The sequence below is a fragment of the Eurytemora carolleeae genome, unplaced genomic scaffold (genome assembly GCF_000591075.1).
Source record: "Eurytemora carolleeae unplaced genomic scaffold, Eaff_2.0 scaffold322, whole genome shotgun sequence".
NCBI classification, from domain to species: domain Eukaryota; kingdom Metazoa; phylum Arthropoda; class Copepoda; order Calanoida; family Temoridae; genus Eurytemora; species Eurytemora carolleeae.
The window spans coordinates 125731-153414 of NW_019396223.1; the positions used below are offsets into that span (position 1 = coordinate 125731).

The 27684-nt window shown below is 30.9% G+C and overlaps 1 protein-coding gene across 1 annotated transcript in view; it reads left to right on the plus strand.

Moving 5' to 3' along the window:
* Nucleotides 1-27684, plus strand: part of LOC111698596 (phospholipase D alpha 1) — a 41152-nt gene that overhangs the window by 7977 nt on the left and 5491 nt on the right. The window contains exons 3-25 of the mRNA XM_023468960.1: nucleotides 38-124; nucleotides 430-502; nucleotides 1509-1583; nucleotides 2387-2461; nucleotides 2925-2990; nucleotides 6471-6536; nucleotides 11582-11671; nucleotides 12362-12431; nucleotides 14317-14377; nucleotides 15795-15870; nucleotides 16413-16467; nucleotides 17069-17142; nucleotides 17828-17866; nucleotides 20383-20446; nucleotides 20796-20876; nucleotides 21765-21834; nucleotides 22036-22105; nucleotides 22868-22971; nucleotides 23718-23778; nucleotides 24725-24806; nucleotides 25579-25627; nucleotides 25978-26053; nucleotides 26454-26524. Of these exons, the coding sequence (XP_023324728.1) occupies nucleotides 38-124; nucleotides 430-502; nucleotides 1509-1583; nucleotides 2387-2461; nucleotides 2925-2990; nucleotides 6471-6536; nucleotides 11582-11671; nucleotides 12362-12431; nucleotides 14317-14377; nucleotides 15795-15870; nucleotides 16413-16467; nucleotides 17069-17142; nucleotides 17828-17866; nucleotides 20383-20446; nucleotides 20796-20876; nucleotides 21765-21834; nucleotides 22036-22105; nucleotides 22868-22971; nucleotides 23718-23778; nucleotides 24725-24806; nucleotides 25579-25627; nucleotides 25978-26053; nucleotides 26454-26524 (1635 nt within the window). The remainder of the gene's footprint in view (nucleotides 1-37; nucleotides 125-429; nucleotides 503-1508; nucleotides 1584-2386; nucleotides 2462-2924; nucleotides 2991-6470; nucleotides 6537-11581; nucleotides 11672-12361; nucleotides 12432-14316; nucleotides 14378-15794; nucleotides 15871-16412; nucleotides 16468-17068; nucleotides 17143-17827; nucleotides 17867-20382; nucleotides 20447-20795; nucleotides 20877-21764; nucleotides 21835-22035; nucleotides 22106-22867; nucleotides 22972-23717; nucleotides 23779-24724; nucleotides 24807-25578; nucleotides 25628-25977; nucleotides 26054-26453; nucleotides 26525-27684) is intronic.

Here is a 27684-nt window from a genome sequence, read left to right on the forward strand (position 1 = left end):
CCCCCCCCCTACGCAATTAACAATCCTGAATGTTTAGAGATATTCCTGATATGGAGAACTGGTACAGCAAGATCGTTAACAAGAAGGACGTGACTGATGCCTTTGTCGATGTCAAGCTCGGCAAGTAAGTACAAAAATGATAATAAAAACGGCAGTCTAAAACAGACATTAAAGTAGTTTAAAAGATTATAGTTGTACTTTTTTACTTTCAAGAAAAACGTCCAAAAACAAATATTTTTGAGCAAGACAAAATTTTATTTGATAAGAAATTCTGAATTGGATTAAGTTAAAAAAAAGTTTATACTAGATCATGAATTTTTGAAAGAAATGTGTTCAAGATTAACAATATCCACACACAAGTTCCAAGCTCAGACTCTTTTTCTTTAAAAAAAGTTCTGTAGGATACACAATAATCATCTATTTTTTAAGGTCGAGAATTGCTAAAACAGCCGTCATCGATAACGATCTTAATCCTGTGTGGAATGAAGCTTTCAGAATCGAGGTTAATTAATAATTTTGTTGGATTAGATTTTATTTCCACGAAATAGTTTCAGATTTTCAAATTAAAGGTCTTTCAGAATTTATCTTAATTAAATATATATTAAATATATGAAATATGTGAAAAAGAATAAATTTTTATCCAGTTTCAAACCTGAACTGTTCGAGATCCGTTTTAAAATATTTCACTATTTTTGACGTTCAAGGGATCCACTGTCCACAAGAACGTAATCAATTTAATTCATTGCAGAATTACTGTCTCAAAATGTGTTTGTTTTTTTTCATTACAATATTCATGTTTTTTCACTGATAAAAGATATTAACGTGATATATTTAATTCATTGTACAATTACTGTTTCCGAATGTTTTTTTTTTCATTACAAAATGCATGTTTTTTTCTCAGATAAAAGATATTAACCAAAACAATTTTTTAAAACGATTCATCGTTTTTGGTAATATCTTTGTCCCAAGTAAATATTTTGCATAATGTAACAAAAGGAAACATGTTGTTGTCAAGCATGCAGTTTTAAACTAGGATGTGCATTGTGCATCTCAGATTCTTGCAAAACCTCTTTAAAAAAAAAAAAAATAAAATTTAAAAAATGACATTTCTAGAACTTTTCTTCGTTTTTTAAAATGCAGAAACATTATTTACCATTCAATGCTAAGCAAGATTTACAAATATCTCATAGGTAAAAAATGTGTGCTTTAGAGCCTAAAGTACTACTTGGATCCTGATTCAGGGAGATGTTGCGGATCCAATGGAACTGGATTCGGATCCAATGGAACCGGATTCGTATCCAATGTAACCATATTCGGATCCTCAACACTTCTCATATCTTTATCCAATAACCAATGATGTATATGTCTTTGTTTTTGATAGGAAATAATATATCAGAATGAATAGTTTCCTTTTTTCTTTCCTGACAGCAATTTCTGGATTTTATTCCTTTTTTAGGTTTAATTATTTTAGTTTAGTTTTCTAGCGGATTTATGTTTATTTATTTAAGGTTTGCCACAAGAGCAATAGTTTAATCTTTGATGTACGAGATAAGGATCATGCCTACACAGAGGAGATTGGGAAGGTAAAAATCCCGGAAATGTATTTGATAAATACAGGTTAAAGGACCAAAAAGCGAAATTGCAAGTGATCCTATATACAAAAGATGGCAGTGCCCGATTTACAACAGTACCTTTGAAAAAAAACCTTAATCTGACTAAAAATGTTGAAGATTTTCAATTCAAATCATCTCTTCACTGTTTCTTACATAAGCAAAAATTCGCTAGTTATTAATCGGACATTGTCATCCTTGCATGGAGGGCAGAGGCGCAACTAGGGGGGGGGGGCGGCCGGGCGCACGCCCTCCCCAAGCACCTGAGAGGGGGGGCGCCCCCCCTGCAGAATGAAAAGAAAGAAAGAATGGCGAAAATCAGTATCACAGGAATAAGAAAACCAATAGAGTTATTGTAGAAATTTTATTATACTATAGTTAGTTAAAAAAAAATATTTTTAGCTTTCTCAATTTTCAAGGCTAAAGGCTATCGTAAACATTTAATGTAAAAAAAAAAGTTCTGAACTGTATTTTATTTGTATTGAGTTTATAGTACTCGTAGATATCAAACTTTGAATTCTTTTGGTAAAATATTCCAAGTTTGAAATATCAAATGTTTACACCACTCGGTGCAAAAACCTTGATAATCGATTATTGGGAAGATATTATCATTTTCTAGGTTTAAAAGTGTTTCAAATATAATAAATCATAAATATTTTCATGTGAGATAAACACAAAATTCCGGCCGTAGAAGTTCAATTGCTAATCGACACAAATAGATGAAAATATGAATATGAATATGAATATGAATATGAAAATATGTTTTATATTTTAAGGTTGAAATCAACACCCAGCTGCTTCTAGACGGTGCTCCCATGGAAGGATTCTTCCCTATAATCAAGGGAAATAAGGTAAACAGCTAAATCAGACAAAACTTTAAAATGCACGAAAAGTGCCAATTTTCTAAAAGAAGAGTTAAGAAACTAATTTGCTAAATTTTATTCTTTTTCGAACACAAAAACATCAAAATATCAATTAATTAACAATGTTTAGTTTTTGGTCAATTTAATTTATTTAAAAATCAATTGAAAAATTCAAATTCTATTTGAATTTAAATGTTTCTAATTTTTGCAAAATTAATAAAATGATGTTTTTGTCTTTTCTTTCATTTTTAATTATAGTTAATAGCTTATCTGTTAAAGTCACTAATTTAGAATTAATATATTGCACGTTTATTTGAAAGGTTTTGGAATTAAACACAGTAACGGCACGTTTTCTTTAAAAAGTTTGAACCAAATAATTTATTTCTGCTTTTTAGGGTGTCTTTGACCTCTTTAATTTCGGGCGTCATTGACAAGTGATTTTTTGCTCCAGGACGTCGTTTTTGACACTCTTCAAAATGTCTTGAAAACGGGCACGTTCAGTTCAGAAAGACCACAGGCATTATTGTGTTGAGTGCATGATTTCAATCCATTTTGGGACACAGATATTTTAAACAATATACAAGACAAATGTGTTGGACATATATATATATATATATATATATAAATACATTGATATATTGATAATATATAAATTAAATAGTAGGACACTAGTAAAGGAAAAATAGGATAGTTCTATGGGAAAAATAAATAGGATAATAAAAATAAATAGGATAATTCTATGGAAAAATTAGGAAAAGTATAAAATTAAAAAGGGTCAATAACCAACATTGAAAGGACGTCAATATTATGTATAAAAAGGGTCTATTAATCATCCACGCAAAGACAATGTCCTATTTACAATGGAACCCTTAAAACCTTCAAATTATCAATGTCATGGGACTTATTCTCATTAATTTACAAAAACGCGTTTAATTGTAAAACACTTTGTTTGCAAGATGTTTTAAGCTTTATAAATATTCATATTCACTTCCTAGAAGTAACCATCTTATGTGTTTAGGTCAAAATGTACACAGCGGTCACCGCGTTTTACTTTTACAGGGATTCAAGTGGTTTTCAAGAGATTGAAACACAGAGCTCTCTCTTTGTTTAACTCGATGAACAGTTAAAGGTGGTTCAAGGGTACTGTTGTAAATCGGGGATTGTTCTCTGCTAGGAGGGTCACTTGAAACTACGCTTCCATTGCCTTTAAGAGAAAACTGTAATATTGCAGAAAAGGAATTATAGAACCTAAGTAAAGGGAAAAAAGACAGAAAAAATACGGTATTAAAGCAAAATAGCCTAAAAGGTATAGAATATCAAATAGAATAATTCTGAGAGAATAAAATTACAATAAAAAGAATAGGACCAGTTCAACGAATAAATATGTTTTCTAGAAAAAAGCACAAAATTAGTTTAACATTATGAGATACGATTAATATTTGAAAAAAAAACTTTTCATACAAAAAATACTTGGCCAATATGAGTGAAAGGATTAGGACTTAAGGACAAAAAACAGCAAAGGACAAATGGAAGAAAAAAGACCAGGACGAAAGAACTTATTGAGGACAATGTCTAGGACAGCATTATTTGTTTTGCTTGGTTGTGGTGTCCCACATGCACTCTCCAATTTCTAGGATTTCAAAAGTTATTATTTTATGTCAAATGCACTTGAAATGCCATGGAGGGGGGTAGGAAGGGGGTTTTGAAGGAGGGATTGAGGGAGGGGGAAAGAGGGATGTGAGGAGTATAAAGTCATGTAAAAGGAATCAATTCTCCTACTGTACATGAATCAATTCTCCTACTGTACATGAATTCCAATGAAATGTTAACTTCCTAGTTCTGCTCTCACTGGAATTACACTCCCACCAACAAATGCTATGTTAATTAAATTGCAGGAAATTTTACTGATTAAAAATTGTATGATAATGCATGCATGTGTTATATATCATATAGATTTTAGAATATTTCTACATTTTTTGTGCATGTTTATTGTTTATAGTTGACATTTTACTGAAAACAAAATTTTGAATCGTTTCTAAAACAAAATTATGACTCAATTTTCAAATGGGTAAAATCTAAATCTTGAAAGTCTAAAAAAACGACAAAGTTTTAAATCGATTTTGAAATAATCAATGACCAAAATACAAAACAAATACAGGTTTAAATATGTCCGCCTTTACAAATTACAAAAATTTAACAAAATTTATTAGCCATAAAGTAAAACAGTAAAAAAGTAGAAAAGATAAGCTATAATGCCTTGTTTTGTTCTTGATTTAGTCAAGGTCATAATGAAAGGAAACTTATTTCAGAGGTGTACGTATCTTTTGTACTGCAGTGTACTGTCTCTGGGCGGTAATGCAAATACAAGACGGATGTCGAAGCCTGACATGGGATCCATCTTTCACATGAAAAATCAATGAAATATTTGTCCTAGGAAACTATTACGTGAATTATCAAAATTATAAAAATTTAATGCTTTCAACCTCCTCGGATACTAAACGAACACTGATGCATCTATTCTTGTTTACAAATTCCGCCCAGAGAGAACTGGTTTCAATATGTGCACAGAGTATATGCAACTGCAATTAACTTTACTTGCATTATTACCTTGTATTTAGTAATGTCATCTCGAGATTGAATCGTGGAAAGTAGGACCTCCTTGAAAGCCTGATTTAATTTGATTTGACAAAGTATTTTTTTTTCGTTAACTTCAGCGCAATTCCTAAGTTTAAACCATGAAAATAATATTCAGTTTAAGGGAATAGAATTAAAATATTTTTTTAATTAAAAAGTAACAGGGCCAGGGGAGGGGGGGATTCTGATATTTCTGACTTTGAGTTCAAATTTAATTTTGATATTGAATATATATTTCAAATATCATTTGAGGGAATTTATATTGTACGAGTGCAAATCGTTATAGTTTTCCCGCTAGTGAGTAAATACAATTATATATATTTTTTACTTTTTCATCAAGAAATAGGATTTGTTTCACATAGACATTAAAGCAAGTGTATCAAATCTCTAGAACAACAATTTCCTAAAGTGCTTTTTTTCGAGGATGTAAGGGGCAGGTTTTACTGTCATTCCTCTGAAATATCGCAAAATTTGAAAACAGAAATCACATCTACTTTCTACAGTAACTTATTTTTAAAACCTTGAATCATGAATTTATAACGTTTTCCATCGGAACTCATTGGGGGGTTAAACTTCTTCTGAATTTTCAAAATCTGTTCCGAGTCTGACCAATTAAAAGCCAGCAAAAAAAACTGCTCTTAATTTATGAGAAATCGCCAAATTACGAGTCACCATTGGTTAAGAAATCCGCAAATGTCTGTGGATGACTGAGTTTTGTTGACGAGTCTCTTTAATTCACTATAAAGAAGGGGGCGGGGGGGTTTCTTCCAATTTTCTGAACAAATGTTGTATATCTATCTTCAGATAGTTCTCTCTTGAGAAAGATAAAATAAGAACGAAAACAGTTTGGAATTGGATTCTGAGAAAAATATTCTTTTTACTCGTATGGAATTCAAATTGAGTTTTTATTTTGGAGCATTTGCAAAAAATATTTGTTAACTGAATTTAATTCAAATAGTCAGATGTAAATATTTGTCGTGCTTAAACACAATTTTCTATGCAAATAATGTATAATGTGTTGTGTATTTACTCACATATTTCTAAATATTTTCTAACGAAAACCTCGTTTCTAATAGATTTGCACCCTTTTATTTTGTGCCTTCTTACTCTAGAAAATAACTACAATGTTTTATTTTTCGCTGTCTGTCAACTTATATTGTATTGTAATGGTATTGTAAATTATTTTTAAAAAAATTTGATCATTTTTTAAAACTGAATTTGGCTTATTTTGTTTTACTAACATAGATAGGTTTGGTCATGTGGCCCCAAATCCACCCTTTACCCCTCAAAAATATCTTTATGTCGTAATTTTTCATGTATAACCTTTAACATGACATGAAGCTTGAATATATTGATATTTTAGGAGAATGGGCAGCTCGAGCTTTTTGTTCAGTATGTTTCTATGTCGGATGTTGCGGAAACTTCAGAGGTAAACACTTTAGAAAATACCATGTTGAATCGGATCTAAGAATATGATTTAGTATAAAAGAGTTCTCACACACATTGATTAAACGGTTGTATAGACTTTAAACGTATTATCAATTGAACTTTCATCAATAGAGTGGCATCGTCGATTCACAACGGTTACTGAGAAGCTTTGTTTGATAGAGTATTAATTACTAGGCTTTTAGGGCGCTTCGTGCCCATCTTCTATTTAAATTGTGAACATGTTTATTTTGTTTACATTTAAAAAATTTAAAAAAAAATGCGGATTTTCAAGAATTTAAATTTTTTTTTACAAAATCAAAAACCTTTAAAACACATTTTTTAAAATTTTTATCATTCATAAACCTTCTCTGTGGTCACGTGATGTCCCACAAAAAATTTGGGCCTGATCGGTTCAGCCGTTATGACGTTTATTGGATACAAACAAACAAACACCCAGACACCCAAACAGACAAGCTAAATTTATATATAGACTAGCCTTATAGTTTGCGGATTTTCACAAAAAATTTCGTGGATACTCAAAATTTTCAAAAATTAATGAAGATCGAATTTTGATGGAGACAAATATTTGAAATTTTGATCATACATAAACCTTCCCTGGGGCTCCGTGAGGCCCCACAAAAAATTTGGGCCCGATCGGTTCAGCCGTTTTGACGTTTATTGGATACAAACAAACAAACAGACAAACAAACAGACACCCAGACAGATTAGACAAATTTATATATAGATTCATGTTTTTGTATCTGAAAACTCATTATTTTCTTTACATAAGTGATACATTGCGTACTTCTTGCTTTAGAAACAATGGAGAAATCAACAAAATTTATTACTTCTTGCCGTAGAAATGACCTAATCTTATATATTTTTGGAAAATTATTTACAAAACCTTTATCTTAGGTTTTTCTTTACTCAACTGAAAACTCATGAACCATCCCTTTATTTCACTTACTGTAAGACTATCCGTTAAAGTCTGAATCAAATTGAAGTGATTTCTGCTTTGAAGGAAGTATTTCAGAGTTAGCCTTTGTTTGTTACTTCAATCCTTTAGTCTGGGGTGAAAGATAGTGTCCGTCAAGAGAAGAGATACTTTTCTCTTTTCACAGATTTAACTTTCACACAACTTGACAGAAAATAAAGAGTTTATAGGAATAGGAACTTTTAATACACTCACTGCCCCCGCTCTCTTTCAACCTGCTTTGTCAATGATTAAAAGAGCTGAGTACTTGACTCAAACTTTTTACTTTCTATCTTTGGTAGTTCAAACTTAGATTTTTGTTCTGGCCTATTTAATCGTTTAAAATATCAAAAGTCTTCATGAGGCTCCAAAGATTTTAGGTTTAGTACAATTAAATTGATGAGATGTTGAGTGGAGGGGGGTAAGGGTGTGCCATGTTTTTCGTTTTCACTGAAAATTGTTTTTCCATTATGTGGGGACACACATGATTTTCCAAAGAATGAATATGGTTCAGCCCCAATGGCATTTGTAAAAAAAATCCTAAAAAGTTGTGTATTGACCTAGCCAGAGGATTAAGGGCATACACGTTCTAAAACTGTTGTAAATCACATTAGTTTTGGATTCACTTGAGTTTTATTGCAATTTTATTGCATGTTTTAGTTCTAGATGTCACGTTTTAGATTTTAGCTTCATGGGTGTTTATTTTCTTGAAAAATTACCCCCCCCCTAAAATCATTTTTTCCCGTATGAAGTTTTATTCGTTGAATTGGTAAAAATAAATGATTTTTACTTGAAATGATGAAATGTTGGGGGAAAAGAATCAAAAATGATGAAAAAACTTTATTTTTCATGTCTATTTTTCATTCTCCCCCCCTAATTATCAAAATTATTCAACCCCTCTTCTGGGTAATTTAAAAATATACACCCCTGTTGGCTTTTATATACACCAATTCAAATGAAAATGACTCGACAATAACCCTTAAAACAACGCTACCGATCTGCAATTAAAGGGACTGTCAACATAATTTTAAAGGAGGCCTTCAATGAAAGAATTACATACTCGATTTATGAGGTACTGGTCCCTTTGAGCATAAGCAATGGGGTGTGGAGCAACTCGTTTTTCTGTATGTAAATTGAAAATATTCTCTAAAAGCCATCATCTGCGGATTTATGTTGCAGAAAAGATAAGGAAAACTTTTGTAGATAGACAAACGACGATTTTTATGCATTATTTTTCAAATCATGGTACAAAACTTAACCGTACACTGGCTCTGGGTACATGATCTAGTAAGTAAGCATATAATTACAAAACTTGAGTGACACAAATGTTGGCTGCTCCCGCAGTAAGAATGATTAATGGCCCCCTCAACTTACAACAAAACAGGGGTGTATATTTTTCACAATTTAGGGGAAAATGATTTTTGATGATTTTTTTTTTTGGGGGGGGGGGGAAGATGAATAACTGGACATCAACAGGCATGTAATTTTTATTCTTTTTGATACTTTTAAAAAAAAAATTTGAGGAAAAAATGATGTTCAAAAGAAGGGGAATGATGTTTTTGGAAAATAATTTAGCTATAAAATAAATTTAGCTGAATATGAAACTTCCATAACGAAAGATAAGAGATAAAAATGAATGTATGTATTTAGTATATGTTAATATTGTTTTTGTTGAATTATTGAAAAGAAAAAGATTTCTCAAATATTATTTGGCAACTATACCAAGTTATATTATGCAAGCTGGGGAACCCAGCTTTGCAAGGTGTTGTCCCTGTAAAAGCAGAAACACTCAATTTAGAGTTTATAAACCAAGCTGAGACCCGTGATTCTACTCAGTTCACCAATTAAAAATTGAGGCAAATCGGTCCAGGAGTCTCAGAATTTTGTCCGGACATACAAACAAAGCTTTCTACTTCACATATGTAGAAGCCGGCCTATATTTATTTTGTATACTTAATAACAAAAGGCTTCAAGCTACTTTAGTATGTTTTCCTTTTTCTATTTCCCTAAAAACATCATAAATATCCTTGTGCAGGAGTACATTAGCCAATAATAAATCGCAATGAATCCACAAGAGACTTGATAAGAAAAAGTAAACAAAACTTTTTTATTAATAGTCCAATTCTTAACACAACATTTAGTCAATTACTGAAAGAGATTAGTCCTCCAAAAACAGAAGATCCCTTAAGCCGTTTTCTTAGATTGATGCCTAAAGAACTTTTGCTTTTGTCTGAAATTGAAATCATTTTTAACATAATTTCTAAAAATTATAAAAAAGAATATTAACATAATTTCTAGTAATCATACAAAAGAATGTTAACAGAATTCTAGAAATCCTTCAAAAGAATGTTAACAGAATTCTAGAAATCATAAAAAAGAATGTTAACAGAATTTCTAGAAATCATAAAAAAGAATGTTAACAGAATTTCTAGAAATCATAAAAAAGAATGTTAACAGAATTCTAGAAATCATAAAAAAAGAATGTTAACAGAATTCTAAAAATCATAAAAAAGAATATGTTAACAGATTTCTAGATAAAAAAAAAATAGTTTAATCTTCTCTCTTTGTCCCCCCCCCCCCACGACGTTACACGACAGAATTAATGATTCTAGAGGTTTTAAAAAAATATGTTTTTTATTTTTGTTCCTTGTAAATGCGTCATGTTCGACACTCCTTGAATTTTACTAGAATATAAAATTGTTTTATGTTCGTAATATACTGAAAACTCATCAAACTTTATAAATGAACAAGTTTTAATTTATTTTTTACAAAACAGAAGATAAATATTGACTTTTTCACATTTTTTAAACTTAAAAACATTTAGTTTAAAAATTGTTAAATTAAAAAATTAAAATTTCTTGATCAAATTTTGATAAATTACAGTTTGTGAAAACTAATTATTTTTCGATAAATGCTCCTGGATCTTATAAACATTATTGTTTTGCAAGATTAATTTGTTTCATTATACTTCTTATGCCTTTGTTTCAGAACTTTTTTGTAGTAGTCAGTTTTTTAAAGTCCTATCATATCATGATACTTGATAAGTGCGGTATCAGAATTTTTCACTTTTCAAATTCAAAAAATGATTTTATTTTTAACATTATTGATTACAGCTGTTAATCGAGCATACCCCTTTTTAATCCTTTTGAAGCGCGCCGAAATTTTTTTTGTGCACCCCCCCTAACGGTTAATGTGCACCCCCCTATAAAACTGTATTAAGAAAAAAAAATTAAGCTTAAAATCTATACCTGATTATTAGTGATCTGACCATAATTACCAATCATACCATTATAAAATCTAGTAGTAAAGAGCAAAAAAAAAATTTAAAAATATATTTTATTATTTTTTGTATCATTTTTCATAAATCATATCAATTTCAATCATATTATGACTAGATTACACTAGAGACAGTATTATTTAAAGCTTAACAAAACTCTGCGTCAATCACCTTGCTCTGAGTGACTGAAATGGATTTTAAATGAAACCCCGGGAAAAAAATATTGTAAATAAGAGTAGGGTACAAGAAAGAGTTTGAGAAATTATCATAAAATGGACAAATTGTGACATTGTCAATTTATAAGAAAAGAAAAAAATCTGAGTATATATGTAAGTTTAATATATTAGAGCCTACCTCTGGCTCTAGAGGACCTAAGGGGTGCACAGGGGTACCCCCCCCCCCCACAACGCCTCTGCTTCTAGTGTGCGTCTTCATCAATTTGTCATTAAAAAAAAAAGTTTTAGAAAAAATTCTAATTTTATTTTTGCAAATTCCATAATTCTTAATACTCTCTGGTTTTCCCTAATATATTTTCTTAAATGGATTTTGTAAACGCTTTTAATTAATTAAATAAGTGTTCCATTAATGAAGTAAGCAATTAATTTACTTGTATATACGAAAATTTCGTCAACAAATTCTGAATTATTAGTACAGAACATTTGTTGATCTTTTAACCATATTTTAAAAGAAGAAATTTGAATACTGCAACTGGCCAACCATCACCACAATTAAAGCACCACAATAAACGCCGTCTTCAAATAATTTGATTAATTGATTGATTGATTGATTGATTAAGGTGACGAGCTACTTCCCAATGCACCGTGGATGTAAGGTTACTTTGTACCAGGATGCTCACTGTACCCATGATATACCCTGGCTTAATATGGTAAGTGGAAGTTCCATATTCATCTTGATTCTCCTAATCTCACAGGCAGTGGTCCAAGGGCCCTAAGTTTGAGTTTTTTTTAGGGCCACGGGCCCCCAAGTTGGAAAGGTCCATTAACATTAGTTATAAATTTAGACCCAAGAGATCTAGGTATAAATTCGCGTTTTTGGTCAAAGGGAAACAAGTATAAATTCTTGTTTTATGTCTAAGGGTTCCTAGCATAATTTCTTGATTTAGGTCTAAAGATCTCTTGCATAATTTCTTGTTTTTGGTCTAAGGCCCCCATGTATAAATTTTTTTTTTAGGTCCAAGGGACTCTTACTTTAATTTCTTGTTAAATGTGTGAGGGCCCCCAAATATTCTTTCATGTTTTAGGTCCAAGGGACCCCTAGTTTAATTTCTTGTTTTAGGTCCACGGTACCCCTAGTTTAATTTCTTGTTTTAGGTCCAAGGGACACCTAGTTTAATTTCTTGTTTTAGGTCCACGGGACCCCTAGTGTAATTTCTTGTTTTAGGTCCACGGGACCCCTAGTTTAATTTCTTGTTTTAGGTCCAATGGCCCCCTTGTTTAATTTTTTGTTTTAGGTCCAAGGGACACCTAGTTTAATTTCTTGTTTTCAGTCCAAGGGACCACTAGTTTAATTTCTTGTTTTAGGTCCAAGGGACCCCTAGTTTAATTTCTTGTTTTAGGTCCAAGGGCCCCCTAGTATTCCTCCTGAGAATAGATCTTGCTGGATGGATTTATATTATTCCATTAGAGGTAAACTAATAGACTCATTAATTAGAAATATATTCATTTATCATTACACTGTATACAAAGAGATAACGTGTAAAAATAGATTCCTTTTGGAATTTACAAAGAATAATTTTTACTTAGCTGAAAACTCTTGTATTGTGGATATCAAGATCAATGCTTGATATCGATCTTTACTTAGTCTGCAGATTAATTTAATCTTTATTTGATAATCCGCATGATAACTGTACCCAGTCAGGGTTTGAGGGGAGCTTAGATCAGGGTAGGAATATATGACATGATGTTGTGGAAAGATATTTTTTTTACAAATTCTCAAAATAAAAGTCTAAGTGCCCGCAGTGGATATACAGATCAAGCCATCGGGATTATGCATACCTAACACAAAAGTTCCAAGCTCTATGTACTCAATAAACTTAGGATCAATAGTTACCATTCAACTGAAATATTTTTTACGTCATAAGGATTTATTTTGCACTAGCAAATTTGCACCTGCAATGAAATTGATATATTTGAATTTTTCAAAGTAAAACTTCAAAATTTGGACTTTTTTGTGGATTCGGAATCCGGATCCTAGATCCGCGCTTTTAAAACAAGAATGAAGGATCAAACTAATCCAAACATTCCTGAAATGGAATATCGTCGTGATTTTAAGCGACTCTCGAGGTTTAAAGAGGAACCTGGAACATTCCAGATTCATAACAGTTCCCTTAAAGCCCTTAGCTGAACACTTTATAATGGGATATTCTTAATCCCGATCAGTAAATTAATCTGGAGATTAAAAACAAGAGGGGAACAAGCATTGTTTAATCTCGAGATTAAGAAAAAGAGTGGATCAAACATTAATCCCGATATCCACCATTCAAAAGTTCCCAGCTCTTATCTGACTAATAATTTAGAAGAGAACGTCGGTTTTTTTTAAAATATGGATATCTTATTCAAACGTGATCAGTCAAAGCTTGTACAGTATATTAATAGGAAATTCTAATGCAGGGTCACTTGAAATTTCGCTTATTGTCCCTTTAAAACTTTTTTATTAACATATCTGATGACGTTAAATCATTTTCTATTGTTTGGTGGATTTCTAAAATCATAAAGCGTATATGTTTCATTTGTGTTGGCTCAGATTTTGATCCGTATTCTTAACTCATCAAAATATATGATTCATCGAGATCATTTTAAGTAATTTTAGGTATTTTTGTATTTGAATACTTGTTCTATCAAGTTTATACTAGTTTTTTTAAACTGAAAGTAGAGAGATAATTAAATATAAACAAAAGGGACAACTTTAGTTCTTAGAACTGCATTTACTTTTTAACGAAAATTCTGCTGAAATACTTATTCTTTAAAGTTTAGATTAAGATAGAAAAACAAGAGAGAATTGGTCTAATTATTTTATTTGCTGTTTACTTTATTACATAAACTGCAAATTAACCAATTTATCACTGATTAATGATGTTATAACAAATCTTAAATCCTGTATTTGATATTATAGTTCATCAGTGAAGTTCTAACATTACAAGTACATACATCGAAAGAATTATTCAAATGTCGTCTTGACATTTTTTCGATGGGGTTATACTATTTTACGTAAATCTTAGTATTTGCAAAAATAAAAAAATAGCCATGAATATGCGGGAACAGTTTTAAAGAGCTCCATGTAATCCTTTAATTAAAAAACCAAATATCTGCAACATTTCATTATCAGAAAGTGAAGAATACGACATTTAATAAATTCTTTCGATGTATGGCTTATTTAGGGTTTAATTGTACTAGTGCCTACTTATAGTGTAATAACGACTTGTTTTTGTTCAACATCTTATATAATTTCTTGTAACTACTTATTCTTTATCTAAAGCATACCGTAGTTAAAGTAAATATTTGTTTTGTTCAGGGGCACAGCATCTAATATGTATAACTGGGTGGGCAGTCTGGACAAAGCTTAAGTTGTTCAGGTAACATGTTCTCTTGGAAAACCAGGCTTTCTCGTTTCCTCGGTCATTAAACAAGTAGTTTCTGTCGGTTTAAATAGATCAGATTGCAAGGTCAGGGGGTCAAAATACTGGTATTTATCGGCAGATATGTGTTGAAAATTGGTGGATTTTATCGCCTTAGAATGCAAATTTTATAGCAGGAGGCAGGTCAGTTGGATCAGAAAGGATTAACTCTGATTGGTTAATCCTTAAACAATAAACATTTTCTCTTGTGTTTTATCGGATTAAGGTTATTCGTCGATGAACTCTTAATTTGTCCTGATTCGTTTAATGAAAACATTGTGAAGTCTTCATTTTCAAGAAATTAAGTAATCCCTTGAATTTAAAAGTTTTTTTTAGATATTAGATTAAGTCATTACAGCTAAGTCTTAGCTCAATTAAAATTACTATTATTTTTAAAATGATTAAAACACTGCTTTTTCCCTTCATTCATGTAACATAACATCTTTATTTAAATAACATGAGTATGTTTTGGATAAATAAGGTCACATCTGTTTTTAAAAACTATTCTAAAATTCGGTGATGGTGATGGACCAAACCTCTGTAGAGTAAAAAAAGTAGATGTTAGTTCCACATTTATTGAAAATATATTTCGGTCTGGGTTGACCCTCGTCAGTTCTTGAGATTGTTTCTGTCACGAATATTGAAAAAACTATTCTGTTATTTTCCTTTTTTAGTTACAAATATTTATTCAGCCTTTCCCTTTCTTGTTATAAAATTTATTTGTCAGTGTTTTTTGAAAACGTTTATCCCAGCTTACTTTTGATTTTACAATTATACTTTTTTCAAAACGTTTATCCCAGCTTACTTTTGATTTTATAATTGTACTTTTTTCAAAACGTTTATACCAGCTTACTTTTGAATTAACAATTATATTTTTTCAAAACGTTTATCCCAGCTTACTTTTGAATTTACAATTATATATTTTTTTTTTAAATTCAAAGTTCAATTCAAGCAACATATTCTCTTAGAAACCAGGCTTCCTCGTTTTTTCGGCCATTTAACAAGATGTTTGTATGATAAATATTTAACTTAAAAATAATTATAGTTATTTTTTTATTCCGTTCCAATTATTTTTTTTTTCTGAAAAAGCGGATTAGATGAAAATTAAATTCTAAGGTCTAAATACAGTTTTCTAGCAGAAATACAGTAAAACATAAGTATAAAATGTGAAACCAAGATGTATAAGGACCAAATTTAATGAATTGAAGAAGTATCTGAACTACATACGACCGGTTCAAATCTTAAATCAGTTAATGAAATCTTTTTAATTTACTGATTCAAAAATGAACCGACAGAAGGTAGTTTAGCGATCTAGCGCAAATTCATTAAATTCTGCCCCAGATCATAATAAATAATAATATTAATAAATGTACAGAGGTGAAGATGCCTTGAATATATACGGGGATACCCTTGGCAGACTACTATGTGAAAAAGCCGACGAAGGAGTTCAGGTTGGTTTTTTAGATATTTGATGCCAAATTTGGACAAATTTTGGGAAGGTTTGTTTAGGTTTAAACAAAAAATATTCAGATTTTTGTGATTTTTTGAGAATTTTGATGATTTTTTACAATAAATTTTGAAAATTCAAAAGACTGTTTAATATAACTTGGATACAAGGGGACTTTTCGCAGTTTCACGACAATTTGATAAATTTAGGGACTTTAAACAAACAAACAAAAGAAACTGCCTGAATTTTAAATTCTCTAATCCTTACATCGTTGCAACCTGACGCTGTAGACTTGTTTTTCAAACCGTGAATTTTGCTAGGTTTATTAGAAGTCAGAGTTTGAAATGTCAAAAGTTTTCACCATTCGGTTGCAAAGATGTAGGAATTGAAGTTTGAATTGAAGTCCAAGTTTTTCTTAAGAATTTCTCTTATTCTTCATTTTTTCACAGAAAGGTCATTTTTTGGGTAAAATCTCACGAGAGTTTGGTTAATCTCCTTTTATAAAGATTAACTTATATAATCATTTAAAAGTTCTTGTGTTTGCAGGTCCGAGTAATGATCTGGAGTGAGAAATCCAGCGGGGATATTTTCGGCGATGAAGGTAATAGAAATCTAATCGGTTTTTTAAAAATCTGACACTCGTTGTCGTTTGTACAATGAAGACGACTTTCGATATTGATTTATAATATGCTTTTAAACAGCTTGGACAAAACATGAAAATGCATACATCGAGAAACTGTCAATTATATCTAAATAGAAAAGTCGTCTTCATTTTATTGATATAAACGCAGATCGCTGTAGTTTCGTTTTCTCTGATTGGCCTTAATTTACACGAACTAATTGATAGCAAGTTATTGTTATTATTATTTTCAATTCAAATAATTTGCCAGTAAAAAAGCACAGTGTTCATAAAATTTATACTTTTTAACCGTCAATTCATTCTTATTAACCAATCTGCAATATTGAAATTACTATAATGATGTACAGACTTTTCGTCCAAAAATTCAAAATTAAATTTTTCACCTTTTTCAGTTCTCAATTGTTAAATAGAGCGAATAGCTTAATTATACTAAAACTAGTATATTTTTTATAATAAAAATGGCTTGTTTTGCAAATGCAACCGTGACATACCTAGCTGAAAAACGTCTTTGAAAGAGAAAAAGAAAAAAATCACAACAAGAGTTTTTTAAATTGTTTGTTAGGTATGATGGGAACCCATGATATGGAAACCTACAAATTCTTTAAGGATCCTAAAAACTACCAAACCCAAAATAAGGTATTTTTAAACTTAAATAAAAATAAAAACGCTCAAAATCTTGATGAATAATCTGCACGCAAAGAAATGTTGTAAAACTGATGATAAATAATGTTGCGTAAATATGGAAGAATAATACGTGGCATTATACGTAATATTTCATCATGTTTCCTCTGCAATGCACCTGTGTTTTACTAAAGACGTACTTTGTAATGTTTCATTTACTATTTTTGATTTTTTTCTTAACTTCTTAACTTTATTTTCTTAACTCATACAGTAATAACCAGAAAGCTGTAGAATGGGAAGATGATATTAAAGTAATACTGAAGTGCATTACAAAGCAAAAAGCTGTACTAAAAAGTTATTTAGTCACTTACACTGCACTGTGCACTGTGCCTCATGAAGTCATAACTTGAGTTTAAAAGTCGAATTCCTATTCCAGAATTTTCTGGTCATCACTGTAGTTCCAGTAATATATAGTAATAATAGTTACAGATATATTGTACATATTCGAAAAGTTTTTTTTTTAGTTTTCCGGTGTTTGTTTTTCTTTAATTTCCTCTGAACCAACATTAAAACTAAACAAAATAAATAAATATAAACATTTATTGCTTGCTAACAGTGCTCTCGTTCTACAGTTTATCCAAAAGATGTCCTTTTTTTGTTAAAATTGATCTTAATTACAATTTCCTAAATATATTTTTAGGTCATCTGTGCTCTAACTCCTAGAGAATTGGACACTAAGGTTAGTAAACATTTGACTTCATTCTCATTTGATTTATTTATCGGACCATCTGCAGCAAGTTGAGCTAATTCTCTCTAGTCATTAACTTTCATCATAGAGATCAAATTATCCGGAAACTGTTTTTTGCATATTTTAAATTTGACAAAGTGTAAGTATTAAGCAAATGTTTAAAAAACTGCTAAACATTTGTTTTAGTCAAAATAATAGAGCAAGTTGAACCGCTTCTCTTGAACATGAACCAGCTCACAACTAGGGTTTCCAGCAAACGAACGTTTCGCGAAAAAATGCAAACATGTTTGGTCACATTTTGCAAACTTTTTCGCGAAAATAAATAAAGCGAAAACGAAGCGAAATTTCACGAAATGTTTGATATCTCCTAGTTGTTTTTAAATTCATATTTATATTTTGTGTTAATCCATCAATTGGGCTATGATAATGAGTCTCAGTCTTGTATACTCATAATTTAGTCTTTTTTATGAGTTTTAGCAAATTTGTTCGCGGAACAGATTGAAGCGAAACTTCGTGGAAAGAAAACGAAAATTTTGGCATTTTTCGCGAGCGAAAGAAAGGCGAAAATAAAGCGAATAAAAAAAATAACGAAAAATGCGAAATTTTTTAAAAACTATTTTTCTTTTCTCTGGAAACCCTACTCACAACTAATGTGGGTAAACTTAATCTACACAGTTAATCTACTTCAAGCTATTTATAAAATTTGGTTCTTGGTTACAGAACATACCTTTATTTTTCGCTCATGCTTAAATTTAAACGATATCAGTGTTGTTTCATAATTATGTATTCCTCTAATGTTGAAAAGTTCTAACTCCATTCTTAAATAATTTTTGAACCGTGTAAACTTAGAATTAAACTGAATACTTATTAGAATTTTTAATGTTTTTAAATTTTTACCAAATACTACACAATATAAACTTTAGATCCAGTGTTTCCTCTCTGTAATGTTATTTTGTTGTTATTATTTTGAAACTTTCAGGAAAAAGTTATTTATGCGAGAAAAAAAAATCAAAAATACGCCGAAACTTGCAGACTTTCTATTCTTTTTTCAAACCTTTCCCCAATGATAAATGAATCTATTTAGCGATAGAAACCTCAAAACATTATCAAATTGAGTAAAAACTAATGGAATAACTGTTTGTATTGTCATCTAATCTTGTTTTTATGCTGGACGAAAATCCTTTTATATCTTTAATCTTTATATAATCTGTTCTGGACCATTAAACGCAGGAACTTGGCAGTATATTCTAGGTGCTATCTCATTTGAACTACTGCCGTTTGAACTATTGTTCATTTGAACTATTGTTCATTTCAACTACTGCACGTGGGACCACGTGAGTAGTTGAAATGAACAATAGTTCAAACGAGTAAATATATTGCTCATTTGAACTATTTTTCAGTTTAATTAGAACTATTTTCATTTGAACTATTAAAATATTATTAATGAAATAAACAAAAAATAGTTCAAATGAACATAAAAATAGTTCAAATGAACATAAAAATAGTTCAAATGAAAAAAAAAATAGTTCAAATGGACAAAAAAATAGCTCAAATGAGCAATAAAATAGTTCAAATGAACAAAAAAATAGTTTAAATGGGCAAAAAAATAGTTCAAATGAACAAAAAATAGTTCAAATGAATAAAAAAATAGTTCAAATGAACAAAAAAATAGTTCAAATGAACATAAAAATAGTTCAAATGGACAAAAAAATTGGTTCAAATGAACAAAAAAATAGTTTAAATGGACAAAAAANTACAAGTACAAGTACAAGTACAAGTACAAGTACAAGTACAAGTACAAGTACAAGTACAAGTACAAGTACAAGTACAAGTACAAGTACAAGTACAAGTACAAGTACAAGTACAAGTACAAGTACAAGTACAAGTACAAGTACAAGTACAAGTACAAGTACAAGTACAAGTACAAGTACAAGTACAAGTACAAGTACAAGTACAAGTACAAGTACAAGTACAAGTACAAGTACAAGTACAAGTACAAGTACAAGTACAAGTACAAGTACAAGTACAAGTACAAGTACAAGTACAAGTACAAGTACAAGTACAAGTACAAGTACAAGTACAAGTACAAGTACAAGTACAAGTACACGTAAAAGTACAAGTACACTGCTTAACCACTGTTTAACCAATGTTTTACCAATGTTCACTAAGAATAATCGACTTTAAACCGATTCAGCGAAATTTATTCTTACATTCAGGTCAGGGTTTACATTCAGGGTTTACTTCAGTCATAAACTTCGGGAGCTTTTCATTAAATATACTTTAAAGAAACTATTTTTTTTTAATCTTTCAGTCGTCATTTAAGATCTAAGATGTGGGGGTTGCAAATAAAAATATTTACTTTGAATACTTGGTAGGATAATCCAAATTTTTTTATTCACTTTTTATAATGTAATGCGGAAAATTTGAGACTTGACTGATTTCAGTGTGCACTCGAAAAACTCAAACAAACAGGTTTTTTTAACAGCTATGCATTAACTTACTTTTAGGAGCTAACAGACAGTCTACAGAACCAGTTCAGTTCATCTATGTACACTCACCATCAAAAATCAGGTTTAATTTTTAATGTATGCATATCTCTTCATAAATACTAAATATATATACAACATAGTTCCATGGCGTGTGCGGGTCAACATTTTTTAGTCAAAGTTTTCTTTATTTTTATATATAGAAGAAGGCTTTTCAAGGAAGATTCTTTAATATTAAACTATAAATTGTAGACACAGATTCCAAAGAAGAGGAATAAACGAGTGAACAGTTGGGATTCTAGGATAAATAGCGGAATTTAAATTTTTATTTTATTGGACAATGCAAACTGTACACAACATACCATTAGTAGACCTTCCTCCCTCTAAAACAAGAATTAGAAATAAGATGAATTTTAAAAATATTTAAATTTTAGTGATTTTGGACGAGGAATGTAGTTTTCAGCCTGATGGACGAAGAAAGCTGATTGCTTACGTTGGAGGCCTTGATTTAACAGGTTGGTGGCTTTTTAATGTACTGTTTCAAATTACACACCACATACTAGACAGAATAAAATAAAATTATTTAGCTAAATAACATAATGACTTAAATAGGTTCCAGACCGCCCCATTTCTGTTTATTTACTTTGTACGGTGTGGCGGTGTACTGTACTGTACTATACTGAAACGTTCTGTACTGTACTGTACTGTAAACTTTTAGTATAGTTCTTTGATAAACTGAACCTGACATTTTACGAGCGATTTATAGTCTCAAGAACTCAAGGTTCATGATACTATAACTGTACCGTATATTTTACTGTACATAACAATATCAGGTAATACATCGTATAAGTATTGTTAAATTTTCTTTTTTCTAATTCTCTACTGTACACTCTTACATCAAAACAAAGTGTACTATACTGTACCGTACTTTTCTTTACTGTACTGTACTGTACTGTACTGTACTGTACTGTACTGACTGTACTGTACTGTACTGTACTGTTCTGTTCTGTACTGTCCTGTACTGTACTGTACTGTACTGTACTGTACTGTACTGTACTGTACTGTACTGTAGTGTACTGTAGTGTACTGTAGTGTACTGTAGTGTACTATAGTGTACTGTAGTGTACTGTAGTGTGTTGTAGTGTACTGTACGGTACTGTACTGTACTGTACTGTACTGTACTGTACTGTAGTGTAGTGTACTGTAGTGTACTGTAGTGTACTGTAGTGTACTGTAGTGTACTGTAGTGTACTGTAGTGTACTGTAGTGTACTGTAGTGTACTGTACGGTACTGTATTGTACTGTACTGTAGTGTGCTGTAGTGTACTGTAGTGTAGTGTACTGTAGTGTACTGTACTGTACTGTACTGTACTGAACTGAACTTTTTATAATACTGATTGTAGGTGGAAGATATGATACCCCATACCATCCTCTCTTCTCTACTCTCAAGACAGATCATGACGGAGACTTCAGGAAAATAATTCAAATTTGGATTCAGCCTAAAATAAAGATACGTTTATTTCTTGGCTTAAAAATCATGAATACCATGTCCCTTAATTAGTAGATTTAAAGTCTTAATCAATTTTCATATTTTATTCGGGACACTGTCTCGTCTCCGTTTTAAGGTAAATGCTTATTCAATTTATCTCTTTTTTGAACAATTGTTTAATATAGAAACTCTAATGCCAAAGGGACTCCTCCTCATACTGGGCCTAGGGAACCCTGGCATGATATTCATTGTAAGGTCAGTAGTTTTATTTAAAGCTAGTATTTTGATTTGATTGTAAGGTGAAAAATTCTTTGTAATGTCAGTTTTTTCATTGTAAAGTTATTAGTTAATGTTTAATGTCAGTAGTTTCATTGTAAGGTCGGTTATTTCATTGTAAGTTAAGTAGTTTCATTGTAATGACAGTCGTCTCATTTTAATGTCAGCAATTTCATCTTAAGGTCAATAGCTTCATTGCAAAATCATTAGAATGTCAGTAGTTTTATTGTAAGGTCAGTTGTTTTATTGTAAGGTCAGTTGTTTTATTGTAAGGTCAGTAGTTTCATTGTAAGGCCAGTAGTTTTATTGTAAGGTCAGTTGTTTTATTGTAAGGTCAGTTGTTTTATTGTAAGGTCAGTTGTTTTATTGTAAGGTCAGTAGTTTTATTGTAAGGTCAGTTGTTTTATTGTAAGGTCAGTATTTTTATTGTAAGGTCAACATTTTATTGTAAGGTCAGTAGTTTCATTGTAAGGCCAGTAGTTTCATTTTAAGGTTAGTAGTTTTATTGTAAGGTTAGTATTTTCATTGCAAGGTCAGTAGTTTGATTGTAATGTGTATGAGTAACATTTTTACAATTATTTTAGTGAAAGATGAATATTTTTATAACATTTGATTTGTTTTTAATTCTAGAATTAAATGTTTTAAATAACACAGTTTTTTAGTATTCGAATGATAAAATATTTGCTTAAACCTTTTTCTAAAAATATTTGAATAATAACGCTGATAATAATAATACTGTAGGTTGAAGGTCCTGTTGCCCGCGATGTTTTAGAGAACTTTATTGAACGATGGGAGAAGCAAGGACCGGGCACAGGAACTCCGTACATTGATGATAAAATGATGAGGTAGGATTTTCAAGCTTAACATTCAATCATTTTTTATTAAAGGGACTGTAAGCATATTGTCAAGTGACCCTCGATGCATAGATGGAAATGCCCGATTCACAGTAGTGTCCTTAAAAGCGTTGTCTGATCAAGTATGAAGTAGAAAAAATAACGTATATAATATTGAACACTGATAATTTTTAGTTGTGATAAAGGTTTTAAGAGTACCATTGTGAATCGCATAAAGGGTCACTCGAAGTTACGCTTACATTCCCTTTCAGTCGCCATTTTTATTTTGACATCTAATCCCTCTTGCTGCAGTTGTCTTTTGTATTAGGCTTTTTAGATTTATAGCGTTAAATTTCAATGAAGACTTCTATACAAATTTTTATATTCAAAAATAAAAGAACTAGGAATTTTGTCGGAAATATGGTTTGATGATGTATTGATTAAAACGACGTTTACAAAATGTCGTTCCCTTCACGTATGTAAGCTGCTTTTAAGCGACATTGACCATGCTCTATTACGATACCCTTTAAACCCTTATATGATTAATAAAATGGAGAATATTGTCGTTTTTCTTGCGTGTTCACTTTTGACAATTTCTTCCATTGTTTCTAAAGCAGAATTGTGCCGTTGGATACTGTTTTTGGGAATTGAACATGCCACTCGAAGTATGAAAAATCACTTGAAAATACGCTCACAGTCCCTTTAATGTTCTCTGGAGGTTTTTATTTCAAAGTAAATATATTTAATTTAATATTTAGGAGTTTGAACCCTGTAGCAGTGAGCCCAGTGTCCAGCCCTGATAGAGAATGGAATGTCCAGGTTAGGAATAGCTTTATTTTCAAAACAACTGTACTGCAGCTTATGCATGGATTGAAAACTAAATTGTGCCCGTGCACTGGTGCAGTGAGCAGCTTAGAGTTTGATAATACATCTCCTAGAAACCGCTGCAACTTTACTTGAAAACAAAATATTGACTTGTATCTTGACAGGTTTATTGATTGAACACTCATAAACGAAAATTCGAACTTTCAAAGATACATTATGTTCATTATTCAAAGTATGCTTATATCAAACCTTTGATTAAATTTCCCAAGATTTAATGTACAAAAATAATAGCTTTTACGAAATTTACGATCGTCGGCAGTTGAAGATCCGAGCTTTTAAGAGCGAAAACCCCAAAAGCAGTTAATTTTTACTGAACCCAAGGCCATCTGAAACCCGAGGCTTGACTTGAGCATTACTTAGGTCTTAGTAGACGTTAAACCGGTTTTTACTCGGGTTTAAGCTTTAAAACTCTCATGGGATCTTGTGCTTCAGATCTGGCTTAAATTTTTTCAATAACTAGCTGAAGGGCTCGTTAAAAAAAGTTTAAGAAAATAATCAAAAAAAAATTGTAAGAAAAAAATTTGATTCTTTTAACATATGTCAACCCCGGGCTACCCATGAATGTCCACAAAAAATGTCAGTCCATTAGGTCCAGCCGTTTGGCCGGCCAGACGGAACATATCCGAATTTCTTGTTTTATAATATGATAATCTTATGAGGAAAAAAATGTAATAATGGAAATTCTTAAACGAGATGAAATAATCTTGATGTGTTCTTTAATTATTATAATAACTGTCAATCCTGAAATCTGAGATTTCAGGCTTAAGCTAGCTCCCTTCCGTTTAAACCAGAAATGCAAGAAAAAAGGTTGCTTCAATAGCACACTTAAAGAGACACGTTACTGAATATTGATATAAATAATCCAATATTGTGTTTTCAGTTCTTCCGATCTATAACCTCCGACTCTGCTGTGTTCGATCAGAAGAAGATGAACGATGAAATGCTGCTCTCAAGAAAAAAAGGTAGCAGTATTTTAAAGGGAGTGTTCGCGAAAAATTAAAGGGGGTGTAATATCAACTATATGCGAATACATCGAATGGAATTCGACAATTGTAGGTTATAATATTTGAATGAGTAGTTTTAAATTTAGTTTAATTAATAACAATCTGAGTGAAAAAATACAACTACGTGAATTTGTATGGACTCTTAAGCTCCTGAGTGTTGGACGTTTTTAAACATTTTCTCCTTTTAAAAGAAATCTTTTTTCACAAGACGATTTCGTTTTAAGATTAGAATTTCTTAATTATGTGGAACTTTTTAGTCTTTTAAAAAGTCATTAATTAAAACGTGTCAAGCATAAGTATCCCCCTTAACAGATAGAAGTAAAGTTAGTGCGATAAACATCGGAATAAATTCTATAACAGCCTATATATACCCTCTTTCATTTTTCGCCAACACTTTCTTTAAGGAAAGTAGACCTGAGTTAATTTTACTTTAAATGGAGAATCACTTATTATAGCTTCAGTTTACCCTTTTCTAGATGTTTTTTACTATTAGGATAAAATTGTGAATCTCTTAAAAAGTTAAAAATTGTTTTTCGTAATCAAATTAGGTTTTCATATCGAAAGTTTGTCCTACTTTTTTTCTTAAGATAAATTGAAAAAGAAATTTTCTTTTTTTCTGAATTATTTTATTTAATTCCTAGCCTTTTCAATGATGCTTAGTAATTTTTAAGTTTTTAAAAACCTTCTCCTTTTATGATTCTTTCTAAAAAAAAAAATCTGTTTTGTTTAGGTCGGTTTATCGAGCAGAGTATTACACAGGCGTATATTCAGATGATCAGGAAAATATTCATTATTTGTTAATTATTATTTATTATGAATAATATTATAATGGTAAGGATTTAGATTGATTTCATTATTAAGCAGTCCAGTATTAAAAAATCTTAAAACGGAAAAAAGATTTTTTTCATTCTTTTTTAAAAATTTACTATATCCAGCTTTTTTAGAGTTTCTTTCAGCCGGAAATTTTGAGTTGACAAGAAAATATAAATTTGTTTGAATGAGCTTTACTTTTATCCCCTCTTAACATTCTTCTCTGTTTACAAAAGTAACCAGCCACTAGCTCTGATTTTACCTTTTTTTAAAGCTGGAAAAATTAGTAAATTTTTTATAAATGATATTTGTTCTACAGGAATGCGCAAAATTTTATCTACATTGAAAACCAGTATTTTATGGGTTCAGCTTACGAGTGGGATACAGATAATCAGGTGACAGCCAGGTTTAAGGGAACTGTCAGATAATCAGGTGACAGCCAGGTTTAAGGGAACTGTCAGATAATCAGGTGACAGCCAGGTTTAAGGGAACTGTAAGATAATCAGGTGACAGCCAGGTTTAAGGGAACTGTCTACTAAAGAGCTAAAACTTATTAATCTTATTTTCTTACACTTGAAAGTTTATTCCAAAAAAGTATAAAACAGACAGAACGACAAATCATCTTGTATCAATGCATGAAAAATGCCTGTAAGTCTCGACTTTTAATCTTAGTACGACCTATATATTGGACTTTTTTTTCGTTTATATTTAAAACAATTTTAAAGCAAACAATTTCTCCTAAAAAAAATTTCAGAAGTTGTTATCTTATTCGTGATGTTAACTGTTATTATTTAGACCCTGTGTAACCACACTATCCCAGCAGAAATAGTTGCCAAGATTGCAAACAAGATCAAGGCAGGAGAGCGGTAGGATATAACTTAAACTTTACAACATTATAATCAGGAGACATATATTTTCTTGTCTCTTCTTCCATTCTTTATTATTCCCCCTCTATTTTATTCTTTATAGAATACTCCTCTACTGTTTTCTTTAAAATTCCTCCTCTACTGTTTTCTTTATAATTCCTCCTCTACTGTTTTCTTTATAATTACTCCTCTACTGTTTTCTTTATAATTACTCCTCTACTGTTTTCTTTATAATTTCTCCTCTACTGTTTTCTTTATAATTCCTCCTCTACTGTTTTCTTTATAATTCCTCCGCTACTGTTTTCTTTATAATTCCTCCTCAACTGTTTTCATTATAATTCCTACTCTACTGTTTTCTTCATAATTCCTCCTCTATTGTCTTCTTTATAATTCTCCCTCTACACTCTTCCTTATCACCCCTCTTTTTACCAGATCCTGTTGAAGTCTTTTTCCCCACCCCCTTATAAAATATTTTTTCCCATCTGTTTTCATGCTTTTTCATTCACTGAAATACAAAATTTATCGAAACATTATCGAATGATCTGAAGATGATGTTGTTTTTCTGTTGTTAGAATTATCAGGGTGGCCAAAATGTACGGATTGTACGGATTGTTTTTTTAACCCTAAAATTGTACGGATTGTACGGATTTGTTTTCAAATTGTACGGATTTATATCCTGGAAAATACACCGTTTTTTTAAATTTTCACTCATTTCAGCAAATTTTTGATGAAAATAAAAAAAAAATTCTCCTCAAAATGAAGTTAGTTTAACTTATTTTCTGCATTCTAAATAATATTAGATTGATTAATGTTTCAATTGACAATCAAAATTCATTCATAATTTTCGAGATATGTCCAAGAAGTGTTTATTTGAGAATATGTTCCATAAGTACTTGTTTGATTGCTTATTCAAGAAGATGTTCCAGTATCCTGTACCCAGTATCTTGTACCCAGAATTATGTACCCAGTATCCAGTATCCAGTATCCAGTATCCAGTATCCAGTATCCAGTATCCAGTATCCTGTATCCAGTATCCAGTATCCAGTATCCAGGTTCCTGTATCCAGTATCCTGTATCCAGTATCCAGTATCCAGTATCCAGTATCCAGTATCCTGTATCCAGTATCCTGTATTAAGTTCAATATCCTGTATCCTGTATCC